The sequence below is a fragment of the Somniosus microcephalus genome, chromosome 14 (assembly GCF_052327205.1).
Source record: "Somniosus microcephalus isolate GS21.2 chromosome 14, FLI_Smic_1.0, whole genome shotgun sequence".
Classification (NCBI taxonomy): domain Eukaryota; kingdom Metazoa; phylum Chordata; class Chondrichthyes; order Squaliformes; family Somniosidae; genus Somniosus; species Somniosus microcephalus.
In genome coordinates this window covers 13,996,738-14,021,235 of record NC_141000.1, presented here as the reverse complement: position 1 = coordinate 14,021,235, position 24,498 = coordinate 13,996,738, and the positions used below count along the sequence as shown (strand labels likewise).

Here is a 24,498-nt window from a genome sequence, read left to right as displayed (position 1 = left end):
TCGGCTAAGGTCAAACCTACCCATCCCGGAGAACCTCCTGAAAACAAAAGAGGGGGAGAAAGTGAGGAAGTTCAAAGAGCAACAGAAAGAAAAGCAAAAGTACTACTATGACAGAGGAACACAAAACCTACCTGAACTCCACACTGGTGACCAAGTAAGGTTGAAAGACAAAACAAACACATGGACTCAGAAGGGAACTGTCCTGAGTGAAGTTCAACCAAGATCATACACCATTCAGACAGATGAGGGTGCTGTTCTGAGAAGAAATCGTCGAGATCTTCTCATGGGACCAGCCACAGCAGGTCAAGAGACTGATACTGGTGAACAACCTGATCACACAGCTGAGAACCAATCATCTGAGGCAACAACTCAGATTCAAGGACAATCAATCAGAAAATCCTCAAGACACGTGAAGCCTCCTGAGAGACTCATTGAGCAAATTTAAGGACTATTGTTAAAGAAGGAAGTAATGTTATCTTATTCTTTCTTCAAGTTCTAGTGTATTGACATATTTCATGTGAACACACAAAGCAAGGGTAAAAAACCTTGATCATGATAATGATAATGTAAGTTCATTAAATGTTGTTAGTTAAAAGTAAAATACTTTTGTTTTAAGAAAGGGAGATGTAATGATATCAGCAAATAGTGATGATATTTGTCTGTGTTTGATTACTTATGCCTTACAGCATATTTGTCTGTGTTTTTGATTACTTGTGGCTGACCAGCAGAGGTCATGTGAGAGACAAGCAGTCCAGAGAGGTTCTACTTTCAGTTTCATTCTAGATGCATCACAGCATAGTGTGTTCTGTAAAAAGCTGTAGAAAGTCTTGAACAAGACTTTAGATTAAACAACATTCTCTTTCAGAAATGAGTCTTTATTGAACCCAAAAAGAAATCAAAACAGGCCGCTGAACTGTCAAAAGTTGCAGCATTCTGCTTTCTGGTCTGGAGAGATCTCTAACTGAGTCTGAGTGGAAGGACTCAAGTTAGAAGACAGATTGTCAGTGTTTGACAGCTTCACAGCTGATTTTTCATCTGTCAAAAGCTCTTGACAGATGAAATGTCAATCACTGATGTCACCAGTAACCAGGTGTCCCTTAATTGGCCTGCTGAGCCCGCTGGGCAGGCTTAACAAGGTCAATCAAGGGAAAATCACGTGGGTTGGCCACAAGTCGATGGAGGCGGGACTACAACCCAAAAAGTGGGAGTCCCGCCTCCATCACGTCCCCATTGACAAAATCCAGCCCATAGGGCAGGCCTGCATTGAATTCAGTGTCCAGTTTGATGGGCTTATTGTTGGACTTGGGTGGTATGGCCTCTGCAGGGGCAGAACCTGCAAGATAAACTCTTTCATGTTTATTGGGAACAAGGCACAGTCACGGGAAGGACTGTACGACTTTAAAAGTGAAGACAGTATTTTAAAAGCCTGCATTGTAACAATATATTGTTCAGAGTGGGTTGCAGGGTAGTACTTTGATTTTGATGACACTGTGGCCTAGAAATTCACTGGCGCGCCGTTTGGGGCGCCAGTCTCACCTGGGTGCCGGAAGTTCCGCCCCGGAAGGAGCCGATTGTGCCAGCCCGATATTCAGTTTCAGCGCCCCAAACGGAAGCGGGGCGCTGCTCAAGGCACCCCGCATCCCTCTTGGGGCGTTGCAACTGAATATCAGAGTGCAACGTGCTGCAGCGCCATACGCTGCGGCACGGCACGCTGCGGTACTGCAGGCCTTCCTCCCCTTCTTAAAGGGGAGGGGCCTGCACCAGCGCGATCGGAGATCGCGAGTGCCGGCAAAAGAGCCCAGCACCGAGGAGAAGTGCCGGGCTCTTGGGACACAGCCGGCACTGCCCGGGGGGGGGGGCCTCAGGAGGCCGGGGATGGCGGCGCGAGGAGGTGCTGGCAGGCGACCAGCAAAAAAAATGGCCGCCCCGCACCTTCCCTTTAATTAGCGCCACTACCGTCGCAGGTAGGCCCCCCTGAACCGGTTGCAACAGCGGGGGGTGCGACCCAATATCACGATCAGGGCGGTAGCGGGGCGCTGCGCACACTGATGATGTCATCGGTGGCGGCGCAGTGCTACAGGCTAACGCCGCCATTAACGCCCCGCTAAATTTCGCGGGAGGCGTGGCCAGTGGCGCTAAAACCACTAAGTGCCCTCTTTGGGCGCTAGCTGGTGGTGCAGCCCACTGAATTTCTAGGCCTGTAAACCTCTGGTTTATGAGGTCAATAGAACTCCAAGACAGGACAATTGCCTTTGGCCAATTGCCAGCTATTTGTAATATGACTAAATTCACTGTTGGTGCCATCACTGGTCGAACACTCAATAATATTCCTCTGCCTGCTATTTTAATGAAGGTGTGTGTGTCAACCTCTCTATTCTAAGCGGATTAACACCTCCACTAATGCAGTGGACAAGGAAACATACAAATGTGTTAAGTGTCCACCCACTGATAACGCCAACAGCACGCTTAGTTTTAAAAGAAAAACTTTTATCTTATCCTAAGGCACTTCTGCATGGTCAACTGCGGGCGAGACCAGAACGAGGGGCCATAAATATAAGATAGTCACGAATAAATGGCCGACTCCTGTTCCTATGTTCCTATTTTAAATGAGTTAATTCCTCTGTTAAAACAGCAGACAGAGGGGTGTGATATGAACCCATGAAGTATTTGTACGCTAGTATCTAGGCTTTTTTTTCCATATAGAAATTGGGGGAGTACTTTGAACAGAAATGGCTCCAAGACTTTCCTTCCCATTTAAGGAGACTGTGCCATCTAGTCAGTGTGATGTGAAGGTTTGTGATGCCTCTAGCATGCCAAGCTGTTGTCTTGAGTAGGTTTTTCTAACGTTAGTTATTACCTTACAAGATGACAGTTCCACATTCCCCCTTTGAGGGCAATTACCTGAGTAAGCGTCTCCTGGTCATGAAGCAAGAGAAGTTTGGTGGCTCCTGCTTCAGTGCGCTGTTCAAGCATCAGAGAAAAATGTTCGATGCATTTAATGGACAGTTTCTCTTGAAGGGTCTGGATCACATCCTGTTAACACAGGAAAATAGTTCAAAAATGAATCTTAGTTTTCATTAACATAGGTTTAATTAGAGCTGAATCAATTATACCAAAATGCTAGTCACAGTGGACCATCCATTTTTATGCCTGCCACAGACCATTTAGACTATCTGTGGCCTACAATCGTCTTTTATTAAAAAAAAAGTCCTATGAAGGACTGAGTGATGCAGATAATACTCCCTTTTTCACCTTTGGGAATCTAACCCGATCCAGAGTGAGAGGATGATGAAGATCTATTCTCGAGCAGCTGCTTGGGTCCTAGGTGAAATCGACTTGGGGAGTTTCGATTCCGAATCAGCAAGTGCCCAGATGACAAAACTTGCAATGTTAGCTGGAACGAATCTGACTCGGGGAGGATGTAAGGGTGGCTGGTGCTGGGGGTTTGGTGCGGAGTGGGTTGCCCTTGTGCACTGGGGTAAAAGCACCTTGTTTGGGGCTGAGTAAAGGGAACTGCATTTAAGCTGTGCTATAACTGACCTCATCCGTGCTTGCTGGTGGCACTGGCCCCCCCCAAAGGGAAACCAAGTGTTCCATTTTCCAGAGAAAGTTAGTCAGGACATCAAATAAATTTTAAAAAACTTCTTAAACTGAAACTGCAGCACAACAAAATCGGAGTTTTTTTGATTTTAGAATTTTTCTTTCCCTTTACAAACAATCACTTGTTTCTTCATGTTGTAGTTTTATTAACTTCTCTGGTTCTTTTCTCTGACATTAGAATCCCTGAAGTTAACTCCTCCCCAAAAGGCAACTTGTAACATTAAGTTGTAATGCAACAAGGCCTGGACAGCTTGGGTTGATAAGTGGCAGGTAACATTCGCGCCACAGAAGTGCTGGGCAATGACTACTCCAACAAGTGAGAGTTTAACCACCGTCTCCTTGACATTCAACGGCATTACCATCGCCGAATCCCCCACCATCAACATCCTGGGGGTCACCATTGACCAGAAACTTAACTGGACCAGCCACATAAATACTGTGGCAACAACAGCAGGTCAGAGACTCGGTATTCTGCAGCGAGTGTCTCACCTCCTGACTCCCCAAAGCCTTTCCACCATCTACAAGGCACAAGTAAGGAGTGTGATGGAATACTCTCCACTTGCTTGGATGAGTGCAGCTCCAACAACAGTCAAGAAGCTCGACACCATCCAGGACAAAGCAGCTCGTTTGATTGGTACCCCATCCACCACCTTAAACATTCACTCCCTCCACCACTGGCGTACCGTGGCTGCAGTGTGTACCATCTACAAGATGCACTGCAGCAACTCGCCAAGGCTTCTTCGGCAGCACCTCCCAAACCCACGACCTCTTCCACCAAGAAGGACAAGGGCAGCAGGTGCATGGGAACACCACCACCTGCAAGTTCCCCTCCAAGTCACACACCATCCAGACTTAGAAGTATATCGCCGATCCTTCATCGTCGCTGGGTCAAAATCCTGGAACTCCCTACCTAACAGCGCTGTGGGAGTACCTTCACCACACGGACTGCAGCGGTTCAAGAAGGCAGCTCACCAACACCTTCTCAAGGGCAACTAGGGATGGGCAATAAATGCTGGCCTTGCCAGTAACGCCCAGATCCCATAAGCGAATTTTAAAACAATTGCGGGGAAACAGTAGCACAGTGGTTATGTTACAGGACTAGTAATTCAGAAGCTGGGACTAATATTCTGGAGATGCGAGTTCAAATCCCACCATGTGAATTTGAATTCAGTTAATTCAATAAATCTGTAAATAAAAAGCTAGTGTCTGTAATGGTGACCATGTCGTAAAAACCCACCTGGTTCACTGATGTCCTTTAGGGAAGGAAACCTGCCATCCTTACCCGCTATATGTGACTCCAGACCCACAGCAATGTGGTTGACTCTGGACTGCCCTCTGAAATGGCCTTGGAAGCCACACAGTTGTATCAAACCGCTACAAAAAATTACAATACGAATAAAACCGGACGGAGCACCCGGCATCAACCCTAGGCATCAGATTCAGACACAACAAAGGAACACCCAGCCCAGTCGACCTCACTAACATCTTGTGCCAAAATTAGGAGAGTTATCACACAGGCTAGTCAAGCAACAGCCTAGCATAGTCATAATTTCAGAATCATAGCTATCAGCCAAAGTCCCAGATTCCTCCATCACCATCCCTGGGTTTGTCCTGTTCCAGCGGCAAGACAGACCCACTAGAAATGGCAGCACAGTGATATACAGCTGGGAGTCCTCAACATTGACTCCGGACCCCATGAAGTCTCATGGCATCAAGTCAAACAAGGGCAAGGAAACCATCCTGCTGATTATCACCTACCACCCTCCCTCAGCTGATGAATCAGTACTCCTCCAACAGGAGAGAGTCTAACTACCTCCCCATGACATTCAATGGCATTACCATTGTCGAATCCCTCAACATCCTGGGGGTCACCATCGACTAGAAACTTAACTGGACCAGCCACATAAATACTGTGGCTACAGGAGCAGGTCAGAGGCTGGGTATTCTGCAGCGAGTGACTCATCTCCTGCTTCCCCAAAGCCTTCATTTAGAAGGTACAAGTCAGGAGTGCGATGGAATAATTTCCAAGTGCCTGGATGAATGCAGCTCCAACACCACCATCCAGGACAAAGCAGTCTGCTTGATTGGCAGCCCATCCACCACCTGAAACATCCACATTCGCAGCTTAGGGAGAACAGGGAGGTAAGTTTGGAGGAGCTACGGTCATAGTAGCATTAATAAAATACTAGAAAGGTTGCACTGGACAGAGAGAGAGATTGCAGGCTGGAGATGAGAGAGGTCACATATCTGACCACACCCTTCTCTTGTGCCCAGGTGGCGCCAGAAGAGCCTCACCAGACCTGGAGTTGTGAATGGATTTTGTTTTTCCTTGCATTGTACACTGAATATAATCAGTGTAAGACATATCAGGCACCTTTCAAATATTATAATATCTTGCAAAAGGTCATGGTTTGTATAATTACATTTAAATTATGTTGGTGTACCAGTAATTAAATAGACTGAGGTGCAAATATCACAGATTTCCTGCAGTAGCTATGATCCATGCATACAAGCTCCTGACAATCTAGTTATGCATTCATTAGGATTCAGCAGTGCTAATTTAGAAAGTGCAGTAACTTCAGTTTGGGTTCATGTTAATTTGTTTTTGCAAATGATTTTTAAAAATTAATTCACAGGATATGGGCGTCGCTGGCAAGGCCAGCATTTATTGCCCATCCCTAGTTGCCCTTGAGAAGGTGGTGGTGAGCCGCCTTCTTGAACCGCTGCAGTCCGTGTGGTGAAGGTACTGCCACAGTGCTGTTAGGGAGGCAGTTCCAGGATTTTGACCCGGCAAATTTTAAGGAACGGAGATAAATTTAGAAGTCAGGATGGTGTGTGTCATGACTCATGAAGTAACACTGGGCGGCCAGCTGGTGGCGCCGTCCAAGGAGTACAAATACTCGGGCGTGGGCCCAGCTTGCTCAGGATGTTTCTGTAACCAGGAACTAGTGATGTAACTAGAATCTCATGGTTTTGAAACAGTTGATTAAAGCCTTGTTTTATACTCAAACCAAGTGCTCAGTAGTCTTTTTACATCATTATGTAACTTGGCGGGGTTCTTGCAGGTGGTGGTGTTCCCAAGTGCTTGCTGCCCCTTGTCCATAACCACTATGCTACCGTTCCGGTCAGGTCAGGCAGCATCTGCGAAGATAGAAACAGGGTTAACATTTTAGGTCGATGACCTTTCGTCAGAACTGGAAAAGGGCAGCACGGTGGCATAGTGGTTAGCACTGTTGCCTCACAGCGCCAGGGACCCGGGTTCCAATCCGGCCTCGGGTGACTGTCTTTGTGGAGTTTGCACATTCTCCCCGTGTTTGCGTGGGTTTCCTCCGGGTGCTCCGGTTTCCTCCCACAGTCCAAAGATGTGCGGGTTAGGTTGATTGGCCATGATAAAAAATTGACCCTTAAGTGTTAGGGGGGATTAAATACGTGGGGTTACGGCTTGGGTGGGATGGCTGTCGGTGTAGGGACCGGGTGCTAGGGTTTGGATGATCAGCCATGATCTCGTTGAATGGCGGAGCAGGCTCGAGGGGCCGAATGGCCTACTCCTGCTCCTATCTTCTATGTTTCTATGTTAGAGATGTAGGTTAGAAACAGCGACTTACTTGTATACTGTATTCATTGCTCACCATACGGTCTCCTTTACATTGGGGTGACCAAACGCAGATTGGGCGACTGCTCCGTTCAGTCCGCAAGCGTGACCCCAAACTTCCGGTCATTTTAATTCTCCAAACCACTCCCACTCTGACCTCGTTGTCCTCGGCCTCCTACATTGTACCAATGAAGCATCTCTAGCCTTTCCCAGTTCTGATGCAAGGTCATCAACCTGAAACGTTTACATTGTTTCTCTCTCCACAGGTGCAGCCTGACCTGCTGAGTATTTCCAGCATTTTTGGTTTTCATCACAAATTTCTATTGACAAGGTTTTTTGATGGAAAATCCTAATGGAAATCAAACTGCATCCAACAAGCTCGAGCATCTCAGAGTATCACATAATTAATCTCACTGCCACTAAATGTATTTCACCGCACCATTCACAAATGGAGGTTCTAACAGATACTGCAGTTTAATTAAATTGATGTAATTTCCCCAGATGTGACTGGAGACATTGTTTGATGGAATGCTTTGTTGGCTAAGAGGGAGACGCCACAGTAAGTAAATGGGGTGGTGCATTTGCTGGAGGCTGCTATCTGGGCAGTTCGTGGTTCTGTCTATTTTTGTAACCAGGGCTAAAATGAACAAAGATTATTTAGGGCAACCAGGGAGCAATTTCACTGTGGCTCTTTCTTCCAGCCTGTACCGTTTGTTGAAATTCAATAAAATCTAATACAGAACGCCATGTATTATTCAGCTGGCAGAGAGAGTCTTGTGATATAAAGATGAAACAGTATTTCAAGAGGGGGCTGGGGCTGGCGGAGTAGACGGTTGGGGAAAACGGATTTATTAGCATCCTCTTGGTTAAATTGTACCTTAATGTTTAGCTTGAATTGGATAGATAGAATCATAATGGTTTCCTTTAATACCAGTGATTCATTGCAGATACAATTTCTCATTTCCTAACAGCATTAAAATTCTCTAAGGCTACTGATCAAAGAAATAAGTATGTTAAAAGTAGGTCACTGCATCATATCTGTGTGTGATAGCGTCTCATCACAGTGTCATAGAATTGTCACCTTAGAAGGAGGAGACCATTCGCCCCATTGTGACTGGTGGCAATGCTGGTGGCTGTTTAGGTCTGTCAAGCTCAGTGAAAAAACGTTACTTTATTTAACAGTACAGTCCTCTTACAACTGTACTTATACACACACTAACAGCTCTCCTGTGGTGTTGCTCACGGCGGGTTGGAGGGTTTTCTGTTTTATAATAATAAGGAGTTCGAATTTGGAAATGATATGGCATCAGTTACAGCTCAAACGCTTCAGCCTGCTGGGCTTCCTGCCTTACTGTGCACTAAAAACTCACAGCTAGGATGAACATAATTTGGCTCCTTGTTTTCTTGTTTTGATTTATAGCTTGAAAAACAAACAGAAACTATAGGCACCAGGTTTATATTTTCCTGAAATGCTATTTGATCGATGAGAGGACATCTGTCATAGGTAGTCACTGAGAGTTGAGCATTTAAACTTCACTGAAATTAAAAATATACCCAGCTTTGGGCTCAATGGTGGTAATTAAGACCTTGTTAAAATGGGCAATATTGGATCAGCCGCCCATTACACACCTCTCCCCATTTTATTACATTACAACATTACTTTCATTACATATTTTCCTACATTACAGCAGTGACTACACTTCAGAAAGTGCTTCATTGGCTGTAACGTGCTTTGGAGCATCCTGACATTGTGAAAGGTGCTATATGAATGCAAGTTCTTTTCTTTTCTTTCTTTTCCATTGAAGTCAAAATGACCCACAATGAGTCTAAGACACTGGAATCCTGTATCCTGTAGTTGGCCGAGAAGGTAAGTTTACCTAATTACATAAGAACATAAGAAGTAGGAGCAGGAGTAGGTCATACGGCCCCTCGGGCCTGCTCCACCATTCAATGGGATCATGGCTGATCTGAATCTAGACTCACGTCCACTTCCCTGCCCTCTCCCCGTAACCCCTAATTCCCTTATCTGCTAGGAAAATGTCTATCTCCGTTTTAAATTCATTTAATGTTGCAGCTTCCACAGCTCTCTGGGGTAGCAAATTCCATAGATTTACTACCCTCTGAGTGAAGAAGTTTCTCCTCATCTCAGTTTTGAAAGGGCAGCCCCTTATTCTAAGATTATGCCCCCTAGTTCTAGTCTCACCCATCAGTGGAAACATCCTCTATCTCTACACTCTATCAGCCTGGTCTATTGCGTAGGGTGCTTGTAGGTCGTGACGCTACTGGGAGGAACAGGTGTGGGTGGGTGGCCGGAGCAGGTGCAGCAAAGGGCCATGACTTTAGGGGTGGGCAAGGAGAGAGGAACAGTCTGAAAAAAATGGGCCACCAATTCCCTGATTTCCTGATTTCCCTCAAAAGCGTAAGATCATGTCCGCCAGAAAATTATTATTAGCAGGCCAGGTGGGGTAAGTGGTGGAACATTGACTCTAAGGTGAGTGGGGAATAAAACTAAGTAAACAAATAAAACGCTACCAGTAAATAATTAGTTAAAAAAAAACCTCAAAATTTTACCTGGCTGCTTTCACAGATGGGAAAAGAAATATGGCTGACAGAAAGCAGTTTGAGTAAACAAAAATGGCTCTATAGCACCACCAGTGGCCAGTGTATGAAACTACAGCAGTCAGCGAACAAATGCACCAGTCAGGTGTCTCAGTGCATCACTACATTGGAAAACCCTATTAGGAAAAGTGCTACCTACTGGCATCACAGCACAGGAAAGAGGACTTATCAATGAAATGTGACAGGACATCACAAATGTAATATTATTAGATCTCCCATGATTTTGCTCACAGTGATATTTGCAACTTCCTAATTACATCACTATCAGCTCTCTGTCTGTCTTTTTGTTCCTCGAAGGCGCCCTCTGAGAAGTCTTCATTTCTCGCCAGGTGTGAATCTCCCGTCTTTCCTCCTGTCGATGTCTCTCTTTCTATTTCTGTTACTGTCTGTGATTTGATCTTTGTCTAAGTGTCTGCAGATTTCTGTGTCCTTGTGCCCTGATTTCACTCTGTGTTGCCCTGATGTGCCTATCTCCATATATTCCAGATGTTTGATTGTGTCTCCTGATTTCTCTATCTGTCTCTTGATTGCACTGTCCTCTTAGACTATTTGTCTGTGTGTCCCCTGCAGCCTTTTTGTCTGTGTCCCAATCGTACTCTCTATGTATCAATTTGTTTGTCTTTCGCTATAATCTGCTTTTGTCTTGTAAATGTCTGTCTCTTTTGTGCTTTGGCTATGAATCTCTCTGGCCCCCGGCCCAGAAATTCGGGTCGGAAGCTTCCCGTGGGTGCAAGCCCCCGACCTGCACTTACCTTGCGCGCCGGCCGTTGAGCTGTGGGCCTGCGTGGAATTCCGATCCAGGGCCTGCTCCAACTGCTGGCGCGCAGTGCTTGCGTATCCCAGGGGCGCAGTTAGTTCGATGCATCCCCTGGGATCACATGGGCCAGGGAGAGCCAATCGGAGCAGGGAATGCTTCATTCATAAATTTGACAGGAAGGGCTGTCAAACTTATAAATACTATAAGCCCCAAAACATCACTAAATCTTCAAATAAATGTTTTTAAAAATCACATTTTTTAAATAAACTATAAATTACATGAAATAACTATTTTAAACAATAATTTAAATTTTTGAAAAAAATAATTTTATTTTCTAACGGGGCTAAAAATAAACTTACCTTTCTTTAAAGTATTTAAAAATAATAAATCTGTGGAAAAAATGTTTTAATTTTAATTGATTCACCACTTACCTTGTAAAAAGCAGGCCTTGTGATTGCTTTTTATATGTGTAACTTCTGGAGACTTACCCTCCCAGAGAAACCTGCAAAAAAAACGTAAGTTCGATGCGCACACGCAGCCTCTACTGTGCACGCGTTCGACCTCTGAACCCCTGCTTTCAGGGGAACGGAAGTGCCGGTTTCCCGCGCATGCGCAGTGCATGCAGGAAACCGGCACTTCCATTGGGCTTACGGGTGAGTACCCCGTGCGTACTCACCCGTGGAGACCCGAATTTCTCGGCCAATATCTGTGTTCTTCTGTCTCCCTCTGGTCTGGGATAGTTATTCCTGTGGCTAATTTTATGTAGGCTTAGAGAGGAGCTGTGGGAGAAATCAGTCGGCCAAGAATGGGACACAGATCATCAGTGGGCTTCAAAATATTTTTTTGGGGTGGGGTGGGGTGGCATGTATTAGAGACTTAACCATAACAACCAAGATCATGAACGGCCTTGATTCACCTCAATTTCTCTCTCCCCCGAGCGTTCATGGGTCTGAGGCCTGGTGCACCTTAAGCTATGAGGTTACATGCCTGTGTGTATTTGCCCAGGAGACCAGCTGCATTTTTGGAGTAATATAATGGGAGCCGTGAATTGAGTCTGACCTGCTTAAAACTGTCACTGGAGGCAGGGAGAAAAATATAGCTGGCCTGGATCTTCCGCTTCTGCAGAATTAGAGTGCGTCGCTGGTGGGGTGGGACTTTGCATTGCGATGGAGATGTGCCCGCTTGTCCCTGGCTGATCTTCCTGCCCCAGGATCATCTAAATACTGCAGGCGCCCCATCTGAACCTTTGCCGGGGAATCTCGCTGAAATGCCACTGGTGGGTCCTCATACGCAGCAAGTGGCTTGCCAGCCAATTTTGGTCCATTGACGCTCATGGAGAGAAAATGGTGGTCAAGCACCTGCGATTTTGTGATTAGCTGCTGCCGGGCTGGGGATGGGGGGGGGAGGGTGGTGGGTGGGGGGGCGCGGCAGTGGTGGCAGTGTTCAGAAAATATGAAAATGATTGCAGTCAACGCTTCTTTTTAGTGAGAATACTGGTGTTGATTAATGTGAAAGATGACAGTGCTGGGAAGTGGGAGATATTTCCACTGTTGTGCCCACCCGATGCCAGCATCAAGCAGCTCCAGATTAGCTATACAAGCTCAGTTGGCAATGCACGCTTCATCTCCACCACTTTCACTGTGTGCCTCGGAGCCGGGCTCGGTGGAACAGCAGCACGACACTGCTCCTCTTCGAATTGCTGAGGATTACGGCTACACCGAGTGAGATTGCTGCATGGAGCTGCCTGGATTGTATTTGTGGCTGGTTTTGTATAAAGAACTCAGTGCAACTGCAATATGGAATTGACCGAGTTCACTTAGGACCCTTAAAAGCAGAAAATCTCACCAAATATAGGCTTCTGTAAAATTCACAAAAACAATTGGGCTGGTTTTTCATTGAGGAGGCGGGTCGGAGGCAGGACTACAACTTTTGGGGTTGTAGTCCCGCCTCCATCGAGTTCTAGCCAACCCACGCGATTTTGACTTGATTGACCTTGTTGAGCCCGAGGCCAATTAAGGGCCACCCAGCAACAGGTGACGTCAACAGATTGAAATTTCATCTGTCAAGACCTTTTGACAGATGAAATATCAGCGTTTCACAGCTGTTTGAAGCTGTCAAACACTGACAATCTGTACTCCAGGTTAATTCCTTCCTCTCAGGATGATTTAGAGATCTCCCCGGAACAGAAAGCAGAGGCTGCAGATTTTGACAGCTGGCGGCCATTCTGCTTTCTGTGCCGATGAGATGAGGGACTCCCGAGACCTGAAGGAAGGAAGGCTGTAAAGGTAAGTAAAGGTTAGTAGAACTTCTTTAAACACTTTACACAGACCAAACACACTTACCTTTGCACTCATGCACACATCACTCACCTGAACACCGACATCTCGACCCCTCCAAGCCCTTCATCCCGACGGCCCACCTCGCTAACTTGGCTTGGTTTGGAGCCGTCGGGAACCCCACATTTCAACAATGAAAATAGGGATTAGGCTAAAAACTGCCTGTTAACTACCTGTTAACAGGCAGTTAATTGGCACTAATCCCCTTCCCGCCTTGGGTAGGCGGGTCCCAGTGCGGGTCGGGTATCCGCCTCCTTTGAAACTGGCATGGAGGTGGGTTGGGGGCAGGATGGGGTCGGGACCCCCGATTTCGGGATTTTAACACCCCACATGCCTCCAATCCCGCCTCCACGGCCCAATGAAAATCCAGCCCAACGGGTGCAAAGCAATGCCCCCCCATAAGCTGCACTGCCACCTGCGTGGCCTGGCTCCCCCAACGTGCGACTCATTCAATTTTTTGCGCATGCGCGATATCTACTATTTAAAAGCTGGTGAGTGGCCTGGGCAGGACCTCTCAGAGCACTGCGCGGCTGCGCACGCACACCTTGGCGGGATCTATCTCTGGTGCAAAGGAGATTTACCAGAGTGGTACCCGGGTTGAGGGACTTCAGTTATGTGGAGAGACTAAAGAAGCTGGGATTGTTCTCCTTAGAGCAAAGAAGGTTAAGGGTAGATTTACCAGAGGTGTTCAAAATTATGAGGGGTTTTGATAGAGTGAATAAGGAAAAGCTGTTGCCACTGGCAGGAGGGTCAGTAACCAGAGGACACAGAGTTAAAGTAATTGGCAAGCGAACCAGAAGCGAGATGAGGAGAAGTGCTTTTACGCAGCGAGTTGTTATGATCTGGAATGCGCTGCCTGAAAGGGTGGTAGAAGCAGATACATTAATAACTTTCAAAGGAAATTGAATAAATACTTGAAGGGAAAAAATTTGAGGGGCTATTGGGAAAGAGCAGGGGTGTGGGACTAACCGGAGAGCTCCTTCAAAGAGCCGGCACAGGCACGATGGGCTGAACGACCTCCTTCTGTGCTCTTTGATTCAATGAAACAACAGTGACTGCACTTCAAAAGTACTTCATTGGCTGTAAAGCGCTTTGCGACGTCTGATGGTCATGAAAGGTGCTATATAAATGCAAGTCTTTCTTTCTTTTCATGAAATGCCCCACATTTGCAGAGAAAATAAATTGCCAGAAAATGCATTTTGACCGATCAGCTTTGTAAGTGAGAGAGGAGAATTTCACTCGAGTGAAGCGGATCATGACCCACAACCACTATTCACAAAGAAAGCTTTTGCTGCGCTCTATATAATAATCTCCATGGCAACATTCAGCAGTGTTATTCTTGGTAGATATAAAAGAAAAACACAACCTACAAAATGGCAGGAAAATACAGTTAAAAAAAATGGTGGTTAAAACAAGTAATGCAGACGATTATATCGAGTAGTTTAGAAACAGTGTTCCCCGTAAGCTTCGCGGCCGCGCAGCACAGCCCTCGAAGGGTCCCGCACAGCCGGCTTGCCAGCTTTTCAATAGAAAAACCGTGTATGTGCAGTATTTTGAAGGGGCCATGCGGCCCGAAAAAAAAATTACAGGGAACATTGGTTATAAACGTATCTTAACTTAGGACTTACAATTACACCAAGCAAACATTAGTGTGTACACAATTAATGGCGTGGGATGTGAAGGCCTCTGCCCTGGTGGCAACCAAGAAGTGGCGCCCTGAAAACTGTGGGGCTGAATTTACTTTCCCGCTGCCGCTGCCGATCCAGTTATTTCTGGTGGGGCCTTCACATGGGCAGCCCTGCCCCTGCCTGCATCAGGTGGGACCAAACTTGTAACATGTTGATTGGGGTCCTATGACATACACAGGACGCCGCTGTAATTTCCATGTACAGTGGGCGGAGGATGCCGCACACACGCTCCGGTCATTGGTGCTTTAGAGGGACCTCTGCAGGCCGCTCAGAAAACGGTAAGTTTCTGTTAGTTTTGGAGATTGAAAGCTCCTCCTGGCTTTAACAAGAATCGTACGGCCCACTGACGGCCTGTCTGCAATCCTCCCCGACCCCCACTGCTGGACCTGCACTCGCAGATCACAACTGATATGGAAATGAGACCCGGCCCACAAAATGGCTCGGGCCTCTCACCATAGAATCATAGAAAGTTACAGCACGGAAGGAGGCCATTTCGGCCCATCGTGTCTGCGCCGGCCAACAGAGAGCTATCCAACCTAATCCCACTTCCCAGCTCTTGGTCCGTAGCCCTGCAGGTTACAGCATCCCAAGTGCACATCCAAGCACTTTTTAAATGTGGTTAGGGTCCCTGCCTCTACCACCCTTTCAGGCAGTGAGTTCCAGACCCCCAAAACCCTCTGGGTGAAGAAATTTCCCCTCAAATCCCCTCTAAACCTTCCACCAATTACTTTAAATCTGTGCCCCCTGGTTTTTGACCCCTCTGCTAAGGGAAATAGGTCCTTTCTATCCACTTTATCTAGGCCCCTCATAATTTTAGATGCCTCAATAAGGTCTCCCCTCAGCCTCCTCTGTCCAAGGAAAACAGACCCAGCCTATCCAGTCTTTCCTCATAGCTAAGATTCTCTACTCCCAGCAACATCCTTGTAAATCTCCTCTGTACCCTCTCTAGTGCAATCACATCTTTCCTGTAATGTGGTGACCAGAACTGCACGCGGTACTCTAGCTGAGGCCTAACTAGTGTTTTATACAGTTGAAGCATAACCCCCCTGCTTTTATATTCTATGCCACGGCTAATAAAGGCAAGCATTCCGAATACCTTCTTAACCACCTTATCTACCTGGCCTGCTACCTTCAGGGATCTGTTGACATGCACTCCAAGGTCCCTTTGTTCCTCTACACTACTCAGTGTCCTACCATTTAATGTATTCCCTTTCCTTGTTAGCCCTCCCCAAATGCATTACCTCACACTTCTCCGGATTGAATTCCATTTGTGCCCACCTGACCAATTTACTGATATCTTCCTGCAGTCTACAGCTTCCTTCTTCAGTATCAGCCACACATCCGAGGTTAGTATTGATGTGCCTCAATAATTCCGAGACTCGATGTTAGCGAAACAAAACAAGGCTTTTATTAACTTAGAAAGTAACACGTAAGAGAGAGAGGTATCTTCCTTCTGGAGACTGAGGCCAGACTGAGCTAGCTTACAAAAGGGGCCAGGTATGGGCGGAGCCCTACACACACAGCACATTCCAGCACATTCCAATAAACAATACAATGAGGACTGGGGGAAGGGAAATGACACTGAAACCGACCACAGTCACAGGCAGTGATGAATGGAATATTTCATCACATTCACCCCTTCTATAGATTTAGTCTGTTCGGGGGTTTGATAGTCCTCTGCGACCGACGTGGCTGTTGTGGTGCCGCGGGTGTCGGCTGGGTGTCCCCGGTAGTCTCCTGGGTCTCTGCCGGGGGTGCCGCCAGGGTTGTTGAAGGGGTAGTTGGTGGGGGTGCCGTTGGTCGATGTTCTTCCGGGGGTGATGAAAGAGTAGTGGGTGGGTAAGAGTTGCTGTGATCGTTGTTGCTGCTATTGCCGTGGTTGTTGTCGATGCCGGCTGGGGCGACGTCTTTTATGGACACGGTGTCCTCCCTTCCGTCGGCGTGCCGGACATATGCGTATTGGGGGTTGGCGTGGAGTAGGTGTACTGGCTCCACGAGAGGGTCCGTCTTGTGGCCCCTCACATGCCTTCGCACGAGTACCGGACCTGGGGTGGAGAGCCATGACGGCATGGATACGCCTGAGGTGGATTTCCGGGGAAAGACAAACATTCGTTCATGGGACGTGGCATTAGTGGCCGTACACAATAGCGACCGTATCGAATGGAGCACATCCGAGAGGACTTCCTGCCAGCGGGAGATAGGGAGGCCCTTGGTCCTTAGAGCTAGAGTGACTGCTTTCCATACTGTCCCGTTCTCTCGCTCCACTTGGCCGTTACCCCGGGGGTTGTAGCTGGTGGTACGGCTCGTGGCGATCCCCTTGGACAGCATGTACTGGCGTAGCTCTTCACTCATGAAGGACGCCCCCCTATCCGTATGGATGTAGCTCGGCATACCGAACAGGCAGAACAGGCTGTTGAGGCATTTAATGACCGTGGCGCTGGTCATGTCTGGGCAGGGGAAGGCGAATGGGAACCGGGAGTATTCGTCCACAATGTTCAGGAAGTAAACATTGCGGTCGACGGACGGGAGGGGGCCCTTGAAATCTAAGCTGAGCCGCTCAAAGGGCCATGTAGCTTTGATTAAGTGGGCTCTATCTGGGCGGTAGAACCGAGGCTTGCACTCAGCGCAAGTGCGGCAGTTCCTGGTCAGAGACCGAACTTCCTCAATCGAGTAGGGTAAGTTACGGGACTTTATGAAGTGGAACAGCCGCGTGACCCCTGGGTGGCAGAGGTCGTTGTGGAGGGTCTGTAGCCGATCCCCGGTGGCGCTGGCACACATCCCTCGTGAGAGGGCGTCAGGGGATTCGTTAAGGGCCCCTGGCCGGTAAATGATGTCGTACTCGAAGGTGGAGAGCTCGATCCGCCACCTAAGAATCTTATCATTTTTAATCTTCCCCCTCTGTTTATTATTGAACATAAACGCTACCGACCGCTGGTCGGTAAGTAGGGTGAAGCGTTTGCCGGCTAGGTAGTGGCGCCACTGGCGCACTGCCTCCACGATGGCTTGGGCCTCCTTTTCCACGGAGGAGTGTCTGATCTCGGGCCCTTGGAGGGTCCTCGAGAAGAAAGCTACGGGCCGCCCCGCCTGGTTGAGGGTGGCCGCCAAGGCGAAGTCAGACGCATCACTTTCCACTTGAAATGGAGTGTTCTCGTCCACTGCCTGTAGCGTGGCCCGCTCAATATCCTGCTTAATGCTTTTGAAGGCGGCGTGGGCCTCAGCAGAGAGCGGAAAAGAGGATGCTTTCAAGGGGGGGCGGGCTTTGTCGGAGTAGTTGGGGACCCATTGGGAATAATAAGAAAATAACCCCAGGCACCTTTTCAGGGCTTTGGGAGTGTTGGGCAGGGGCAGCTCCCGTAGGGGGCACAATCGGTCGGGGTCTGGTCCGATTTCCCCATTCTCCACCACGCTGCCTAGTATGCAGAGGCGCGTGGTGTTGAAAACGCACTTGTCCTCGTTGTAGGTGAGGTTGAGTTTTTGTGCGGTTTCCAGGAACCTCTCGAGGTTCGAGTCGTGATCCTGCTGATTGTGGCCGCAGATGGTGATGTTGTCGAGGTAGGGGAAGGTTGCCTGCAAGTGGTGGTCATCGACCATGCGGTCCATCTCCCTCTGAAAAACCGAGACCCCATTCGTCACCCCAAAGGGGACTCTGAGGAATTGGTAGAGGCGTCCGTTCGCCTCGAAGGCGGTGTACGGGCGGTCCTCTGGTCTGATAGGGAGCTGGTGGTACGCTGACTTGAGGTCGATGGTGGAGAACACCCGGTATTGGGCGATTTGGTTCACCATTTCTGATATGCGGGGTAGCGGGTAGGCGTCTAGTTGGGTGTACCTGTTGATCGTTTGACTATAGTCGATCACCATCCGTTTCTTCTCTCTACCCCTTACCACTACCACTTGGGCGCGCCACGGGCTGTTGCTGCGTTCAATAATGCGCTCTTTCAGGAGCCTGTCTACCTCGGTCGCGATAAACCGCCTGTCCTCCCAGCTGTACCTCCTGCTTTTGGTTGCTATTGGCCGGCAGTTAGGGGTAAGGTTCGCGAATAGCGAAGGCGGCTTTACCTTCAGGGTAGCCAGACCGCACACTGTGAGGGGCAGCTGGGACCCACCGTACTTGAGCGTGATGCTTTGGTGGTTGCACTGGAAATCCAGGCCCAAGATCACGCTCGCACATAGGTTCTTCATGATTAATACTTTAAAATTATCGTATACAGTTCCGTTAACGCCCAATTGTACCGTGCAGTAACCCAGAATGGTCGATGTCTGGGTTTTATCAGCCATAGAGATGGTACCCTGAGCAGGGACCACCTTTAGGGAGAGTTGCTGTGCCAGTTCAGGGTGGATAAAACTCTCCGTGCTTCCACTGTCAATTAAACATTTAACCCGGCACCCGTTTACCTCGATGTCCACCATTGATTTGGATAGCGGGTGCGGCCTGGTCTGGTCCACTGTGACCGATGCCACTGTAGGGCCCTGATCGATACAAGATGGCGTCCACGCTGTCTGCTCATAAGATGGCGGACCCCACGAGGTCGGGCAAGATGGCGTCCAAGATGGCCGCTCCCACGGCGCACACGCGGCGGTGGCGGGTTTTCCGGCGGTTGGTTTTCCGGCGGGGTTCCCTCTGCACACCTTCCCGAAGTGCCCCTTCTTACCGCACTTAAAGCAGGTGGTGCCTTTCGCCGGGCACAGGTTTCTGGTGTGTTTTGGCTGCCCGCAGAAGTAGCAGTTGGGTCCCTGACGCGTCGCGGCTGTCGTAGGGCTTCTGGGGGGAGAGCGGGGCCCCGCCGGTGTCGGGCTGCCGGGCGGGGAAGATGCCTTCCAAGATGGCGGCGCCCTCGGTGCACACGTGGCGGCGTGGACGGCGCGGGCTGAAGAGTAGGCGTCCGAGTTTCTCTGGGCCACATCCAGGGATCGCGCGGTGTCCGCAGCCTGTTTCAGGTCCAACCCCGTTTTTTCCAGCAGTCTTTGCCGGATGTAAGTGGAGCTGAGGCCTGTGATAAAGGCATCGCGAACAAGCTCGTCAGTGTACACTGCGGCTTTTACATCTCGGCACTTGCAGTCTTTGCCAAGCATTTTCAGGGTGCTTAGGAACTCCTCCACCGATTCCCCAGGTCGCTGTGCGCGAGTAGCGAGCAGATGCCTAGCATACACCTCATTCGTAGGCTGCTGGTAATGCGCCTTTAAGATGTCGCAGGCGGCCAGGTACGTATCGGCGTCTTGGATGAGGGGGTAAACCCGGTGGCTTACCCAATTCCGCAGAATTCCGAGTCTCATCCTCGCAGCGTCCGTAGCGTCTTTGACGGCTGCGGAATTGTCCAGGAAGAATTCCATACACTCAAACCAGTGTCCGAAGCGTGCTGATGCGTCCGGAGCATGTTGATCCAAATCCAAACATTCGGGTTTCAGGAGTTGATCCATAGTGTTGAAAAATAAGTTAATAAAATTGATGTGCCTCAATAATTCCGAGACTCGATGTTAGCGAAACAAAACAAGGCTTTTATTAACTTAGAAAGTAACACGTAAGAGAGAGAGGTATCTTACTTCTGGAGACTGAGGCCAGACTGAGCTAGCTTACAAAAGGGGCCAGGTATGGGCGGAGCCCTACACACACAGCACATTCCAGCACATTCCAATAAACAATACAATGAGGACTGGGGTAAGGGAAATGACACTGAAACCGACCACAGTCACAGGCAGTGATGAATGGAATATTTCATCACAAGTATCACCTGCAAACTTCTTAATCATACCCCCTATATTCAAGCCTAGATCATTGATATATACAGGTAGACTATCCTTTATCCGAAAACCTCGGGACCAGCCGTGTTTCGGTTTTCGGAAAATTTCGGATTTCGGAAGGTATTTTATAAGACTGGGAAATTTGTCGGGGGTGGGTCGGCGGGGGGTGGGGGTCGGCGGGGTCGGCGGGGGGTTCGGCGGGAGTCGGGGTCGGCGGGGGGGTTGGCGGGAGTCGGGGTCGGCGGGGGGGGTCAGCGGGGGGGTCGGCGGGGGATCCGCGGGGGGTCGTCGGCGGGGGTCGGGGTCGTGCGCGCGACTTACGCTGACCCTCTGCTCAGCGTAAGTCATGCGCCACTCTGGTCATGTCGTGCGCACAACTTACGCTGAACGAAAAAACCTTCGGTTTTTAGAGGGTTTCGGTTTTCGGAAGTTCGGATAAAAGGTAGTCTACCTGTACCACAAAAAGCAAGGGACCTAGTACTGAGCCCTGCAGAACCCCACTGGAAACAGCCTTCCAGTCACAAAAACACCCATCAACCTTTACCCTCTGCTTCCTGTCTCCGAGCCAGTTTTGAATCCAACTTGACACTTTGCCCTGGATCCCATGGGCTTTTAACTTCGTGACCAGTCTGCCATGTGGAACCTTATCAAAAGCCTTGCTAAAGCCCATATACACTACATCAAACGCACTACCCTCATCTACCCTCCTTGGTGCACAGCACGAGAGCCGTCCCGTCCGATGTTAAAATTGACCCAAATGTAGCTGTGTGCAACTCCCCTGCCCACTAACTCTTAATGGACGTGCAACAGTATTCATTTCAAGGCATCAGACTACAGCAGAAAGACAGCGCATTACAAGTACATTTTCGAGGGAACAGGATGCTTCGGTGAGTGAGTACACTCCTCTTTCACCGCTGGGGCCTGAGTTGACTCCAGCCCAGAATTTTGGAACAAAAGCCTCCTGCCCTTGGCTGTAAGGGCCCTAAGTGAGTTTGATGCGTCTCAATTGAGTTCCTTGTGGCTGTGAAACGTCCTCATGATTTAGCATTAATTGGCAGGCTCGTTTCAAATGCTGGTGAAAATTTCTGGAAATGGAAGTGTCAAGGTGATTTGACACTACAGAAATCCAGCCATATGGTTCTCCCACCACTGACTGCCATTTTGTGTGTAAATAGCAGGATCAGCAAAGCTGTGTAAACCCATTGTATATCTGCTCTCAGGTTAAACCTATTGTTCCAGGAAAATAAATGGGAGGAACTGGTAACACATGTCGCCACACAGCAGAGTCCGGCACCCGACATCGAATATAAAACAGAGAGCACGGTATGTGGTGGTCACTCTCGCCAAACAGGAACACAATGATCTGGCAAGTGTAAAAACATGGTGTAATTGCATGTCCTAAGGTACGATATGGTTATAACTGCTCGATATAATCATCTGCACTACTCGTTTCAACCACCATTTTCTTACTGTATTTTCCTGCCATTTTGCAGGTTGTGTTTTTTTTTTACATCCATCAAGAATAATATTTCTGAATGTTGCCATGGAGATTACTATATAGCGCTCAGCGAAACATTTCTTTGTGAATTACATGATGCAGTAAGCAGTGCTCTTCTATACTTAGAGCTAAAGAACAGTCAACAACACTTACACCGTCCACACTTATCACGGCCAGCTGCCTATATCAGGCAAATAACGCTGACCATTTGTAGGAATCAATTGGAGAAGCATCGCACATTAAGCACAGAGGCTACATCAGGAAATTCAATAAGCTTTTCCCACCTCATTATCATATTTGTATTTAAATTCCTCCATGGATCATTCTGTGCCTGTGTTTGTTTTTTCCTGGGGTTTCAGTGGGTTTTATTACGTTGGATTTGGTGGCTATCAGGGTTGTAGAGTTCTCTGATCATCCAGTGGATGTAGGAGGCAGTGTTTCCCCCTGGAGTTAGAGATGAACAGAGTGATCAATTCTGGAGGGGACCTGGTCAAGCACAGGGCAGTGCCCGCTCGCTTTGGAGAGTATGTCACCTTCTGTGAAGGGAAGAAGCTTAATCAAAGAGGTGTGGTTTGGTGCCTGGCTGCGGGGGTGCGTGTATGTGTCCCGTTCACTGCGTTCATGTATTGTGTCAACTACAGTGGTCATACTTTACGCACTGGTGACCTTAAAACAACCGATGCTTTATGCTGTTAATCTGGAGAAAAATCAGAATGGGAAATTTAAAAAACACACTTGTTGCCTGCTGGTCACATTGCAGACATAGGGCCAGAAATTCAGTGGGCTTTGCGCCCAGTTACCGCCCAAAGAGGGCTTCTGCGCAAGTGTAAGAGGGTGTGCTGATATTCAGCGCTGCGGTAATGGCGGCGGTAGCCGGTAGCGCTGCGCCGACACCGATGACGTCATCGGTGTGCGCAGTGCCCCGGTTCCGCCCCGCTTCCGGCCCAAACCCCATATTTAGTTGCGGCCGCCTCTTCTGCAGCGGCCGCAAACAGCGATTGAAAAACGGGGCCGTACTGCTGCGCTACTGGGGCGCTTTAAGGTGGAGGTGCGGCCGGCCGCTTTTTCGGCGGCCACCTGCCCGCACCTCCTTCCCCGGCCTCCTCCACCCCCCCCCCCGCGGCATTGCCGGCTGCTTTCCGCGAGCCCGGCACTTCTGCTTGGTGCCGGGCTCATTTGCCGGCACAATCCAGCGGCGATCTCGCTGTTGCAGGCACCTCCACCTTAAGAGAAGGAGGAGGCCTGCAGTACCGCAGCCTGCCGCACCGCATCGGGTGGCGCAGCGGCACTTAGAGCGCTGAAATTCAGTTTCAGCGCCCCAAGCGGGGGTGGGCACACCCTGGAATAGCGGCCGGTTCCGACTTGGGGCGCAAAAGCCGAATATCTGACGGGCGCACCTGGCTCCGCGTGCAGCGCTAACTTTTGGGCGTTAGCCTGCTGGCGGGCCTTAACTGAATTTCTAGGCCATAATTTCCTGACAACATTCTGAAAATATAAGTCACTTAAGATAATCAATATTACATTAAATGACAAAATTAAATCTTGTTTACTATTGATTGAGACTAATTACACAAATATCTCCAGGTTAACAGCATTGGTTGCTTTAAGGTCATCAGTGCGTAAAGTGTGACCATTGTAGTTGACACAATACATGATTGACACACTGTTTGTTGGGGTTTTAGTTAATTAAGGCTGTATATTTAGCAACTTAGGCATAATACTGTCATAATGCCATATACCAATGTCAGCTTGGCTCATTTGATGCGTGGTATGAAGAAAGAACTTGCATTTATGTAGCATCTTATCACATCCTCAAGATGTCTCAGAGTGGTTTAAACCAATAAATTACTTTTGAAGCACATTCACTGCCATGTAGCCAAATTCAAGAGCCAATATGCACACAGCAAGTCCACAAACAGTACTGAGATGGGTAATCAGCTGTTCTGTTTTTAGTGGTGGTGGTTGAGGGAGAAAATTATTGTCAAGACCACGGGGAGAACTCCTCTGCTCTTTTTCAAACAGTGCCAAGGGAGGGAAACATTCCCACGTCGACTGCAGTGCAGGTTACATCAAGAGTAAACCTGCCTTCACCCTGCTTTTATGTCCAGTAGAGTAGGCAGACAGGGTCATGGTTTAATGATTCATCTGAAAGATAGCATCTTTGACAATGCTGCAGCCCTTCAATACTGCACTGAAGTGTCAAGCTTAAGATATTTGCTCGAGTTCATAGTGAGCTCCTGGGCAGGGAGCAAGAGTGCTACTAACTGAGCCAAGCCGATACTGCGATCTGGCTAAATGTCAGTAATAATTTAATATTTTCATTTACAGTGCTAAATATGCAGTGAGAAGGTGAATGAATTTTGGTGCAATAGGTTGAATGAAAGGCCCAACCAGTCCCCATCCACCATCACCCTCCTCCGCCTGGCTGAACTTGTTCTCACATTGAACAACTTCTCCTTTGACTCCACTCACTTCCTCCAAATCAAAGGTTCCTAGCTATGCCTGCCTTTTCGTGGGATATGTGGAACACTCTTTGTTCCAGTCCTCCCTCACCTCTTTTTCCGGTACATCGATGACTGTATCGGTGCCCTTTCCTGCTCTCGCCCTGAACTAGATAATTTCATTCACTTATAGAAGATAGGAGCAGGAGTAGGTCATTCGGCCCCTCGAGC

The 24,498-nt window shown here is 48.4% G+C and overlaps 1 protein-coding gene across 5 annotated transcripts in view; it reads right to left on the bottom strand.

Moving 5' to 3' along the window:
- Positions 1–24,498, bottom strand: part of LOC147107338 (FERM and PDZ domain-containing protein 4-like) — a 506,420-nt gene that overhangs the window by 35,703 nt on the left and 446,219 nt on the right. For all 5 annotated transcript variants that reach the window (XM_086006256.1, XM_086006260.1, XM_086006258.1 and 2 more), the window contains one exon: positions 2,902–3,033. In XM_086006256.1, coding sequence (XP_085862382.1) covers positions 2,902–3,033 — 132 coding nt within the window. The remainder of the gene's footprint in view (positions 1–2,901; positions 3,034–24,498) is intronic.